This window comes from Bidens hawaiensis, unplaced genomic scaffold (assembly GCF_021521415.1).
Source record: "Bidens hawaiensis isolate Kalapana, Puna unplaced genomic scaffold, B.hawaiensis_p1.1 tig00018312_1, whole genome shotgun sequence".
Taxonomy (NCBI): domain Eukaryota; kingdom Viridiplantae; phylum Streptophyta; class Magnoliopsida; order Asterales; family Asteraceae; genus Bidens; species Bidens hawaiensis.
Genome location: NW_027492767.1, coordinates 6,600 through 9,660, shown reverse-complemented (window position 1 = coordinate 9,660; position 3,061 = coordinate 6,600). Strand labels below are relative to the sequence as shown.

Here is a 3,061-nt window from a genome sequence, read left to right as displayed (position 1 = left end):
TAACACATCAATAAAACATTAGTCAGATAACAACTTAAAACATCCATAAAACACTAAACAAAAGGAACTTGTCCATAAAGTCAACAACTTAAAAGCTACATAAAAAGTCAAACAGTAGTCAGATAACATTAATCATCAACTGAAGCCATGCATGATCTCTTGTTATAACCCTTTTGACCACATGTCCCACAAGTATTGGATCCTTTTGGCCTTGACTTTCTCACTTCCTTAGCTTTCTGACCTTCACCCTCCACAACCTTTCCATTGCCCTTTGCATTAACCTTTGACTTTTTTCCTTGAACCACCATATTCCCTCTCCACTGTTGACTTTTTCCTTGATTTCTTTGGTCTTCCAGTTTGCTTTTAGAATTTAGGAGCTATGATCTATATTGGGACTTGTGATGTGGGCCACATACTCGTACCATTGATAGGTTACACCTTGTAGCTATACACTTCCTTCCACCTATCCATTGTGTAAATTGGGTTGACAAATGTTTCTAGCCTGCCAACAGTTCGGTCATGTGCACCTTTCACCCAAATACTTGTCACCACATGTCTGCAAGGTATCCCAGTTATCTCACATCTCCTACATGCACATGTATTTGTGGTCATGTTCACTACATACTGATCACCATTTGGTCCTGTGACCTGATAATGATCCTCACCATTCCAATGCACAGAGTACCTATCATCCAAATATGTAAAACATTCACACATGTTACATACAACTCACCATTCCAACACATGTAAAAATTGACATACAACTCACCTGCTTGCTTCCTTTTTCACCGACTCCGTCATTTGTGTAGCATATGGTGTTGGTAACCTTGATGACCTATCAATTACCTTCAACACATTAACAATCTTCCTCATCAAATATTCCCTGATATATTCCGACAAAGTTATAATAGGCTTGTCCCTTCCATCTACCAGCTTTGAATTAAAGCATTCACACATGTTATTGGCCAACACATCAGACATTGCTCTACCTATTATAACAAAACATTTAAAACATTGTTAAATAAAGGACAAAAGTTGAAAGTTATAAGAGAATAAATGATAAAAATTGAAAATTTACCGGTAAAGTGTGACCTTGACCATGTTTCTGGTGGGATCTTAGATACCCAAAGATGTGCCCTTTTGTTTAAATTTTTAGGTTGTTCATCTCTCTCTCATAATGTGTAGGTGTTGTACATCTGGCTAGCTTCCAAAGAGCATCTTTGTAAATCTTTCCTTTGAGTATAGTTCTTAGGTTGTCTTCAATGTGCCTAACACAAAACCTATGTTCTGCAGAAGGAAACAACTTATCTACAACTTGTATAAGACCCTTTGCCTGTCACTCATAAAGGTAAACTTATATCTGTTGTTCAAATCCAAGTCATCACCAAGGCATTCCAAGAACCATTCCCAAGAGTTCATTGTTTCAGCTTCAACTACAGCATTTGCAACAGGGTAGTATCCATTGTTTGGATCTAGAGAAACTGCTGTTAAAAGTTGACCAGGCCAAGCACTTTTAAGGAAAGCCCCATCCAGTCCCAAGAGATCCCTACCTATTGCTTTGAAACCCTTTTTCAAAGACCCCCCCAAGGAAACATATATCCTCTTGAACTGTCTTGTCTCAGATGTTGGATCTGTGCATCCTTCTAATTCAAGCTTCACTGTTGTATCTGGATTAGTCCTCTTCAACTCTTCAATATAATCCCTCAGTAACCCTTATTGGCCTCTGAAATTTCCATTTATATGTTCCTTGGCTAACATCTTTGCCCTATAAGCTTTCATGTTAAACACACCAACTTCAAACCTCCTTTAAAACCTTTCTTTGATAGATTTAACTTTCAGCTTTGGGTCATCTTGAAGATCAGTAGTCAAATTGTTTGAGAGGAACCCGGCTGTGCAAGCATAAATTTGCCTAGATTGAAGGCATTTATGTTCAGTTACCAACCTTGTAATTTTCCATGAACTTGTTCTCTTTTGGTATGACAGCAACAGTACCCAAGGGCATCTATTAACAAGTGTGTCTTTCCTTTTTCCCCTACCCCCAATACTTTTCTGGATTGGTCCCTGATCTTTATTGGCACTGCTAGATCCAACCCCCTGCATGTGGGACCCATCTTCCATATCCCCTTCACATACTGCCCTCACCCTTATCAGATCATCTTTTCTTATCCTAATTTGTCTTCTTGTTTCAAATGCATGTGTCTTGATCATATCCTTCACCTCTGCTTTTGTACCAAAACTTGTCCCACATGGAAAAGAGAATCCATGTCCCTCTCATCTCCTTGTTTTTCATATACAACCTATCATTATCCAACATAACATCATCCATTGCAATGTCCAAACCCTTTAAACTACCAATTGCATCCTGCTGTTCAACTTCAAAATCAGTATGCAATCTGAAATCCCTAATATCTACATCTACATCATCTGTGTCACCATCTTCATACTTGAAATCACTATCCGGAATCTTCATCACCCTCCTTAGTTTTCATAACATTCTTAGATTTCTTAACATTCTTTGATTTCTTAGCATTCTTTGATTTCTTAACTGGACAAACCTCTACATGTTCATCATCATTAGAACATTCATATCTCATTTGGTGAAAGTACCACCATGGTGCAACTTGATCGAGAACAAATGAGGATTATTTACTACACATAAAAGATTAAACAATTATTAGCTAAATAAAATAATAGAGATAATAGAGTTAGATATATTTAGTATATATTGTATAATATCTCTACTATAATCCCGATTATAAACCCTAAAATTCGAACTTACCATAAAACTTCTCAGCATCCGATTGTTCAAAAGCTTCACGGATGAAGAATCATGGATCATCCATTTAGGGTTTTTGATTTCGGATAGGAGAATGTTGTTCAATTAAAGCATTCAATTTAGGGTTTTTGATTTCTAATAGGGGTTTTTGAAGGATCACCGGAAAATGAATCGAAGAAGGGTGGGGGAAACTGATAAAGTGTTTTTGTTTGCAGGTACAAACGAAAAGACCAATATTCCCTCACATGCGCCTCATGTAAGGGTATTTAACTGAGTTTTTCTAAC

At 37.2% G+C, this 3,061-nt stretch overlaps 1 protein-coding gene across 1 annotated transcript; it reads right to left on the bottom strand.

Annotated features, from left to right (window-relative positions):
• Positions 1–432: 432 nt before the first annotated feature.
• Positions 433–2,470, bottom strand: LOC143555760 (uncharacterized). The gene is made up of 5 exons (XM_077045264.1): positions 2,218–2,470; positions 1,438–1,688; positions 1,195–1,333; positions 770–989; positions 433–685 (listed from the first exon to the last, which is right to left on the bottom strand). Exons 1-5 carry the CDS (start codon positions 2,468–2,470, stop codon positions 433–435), a joined length of 1,116 nt encoding a protein of 371 aa, XP_076901379.1.
• Positions 2,471–3,061: the final 591 nt, after the last annotated feature.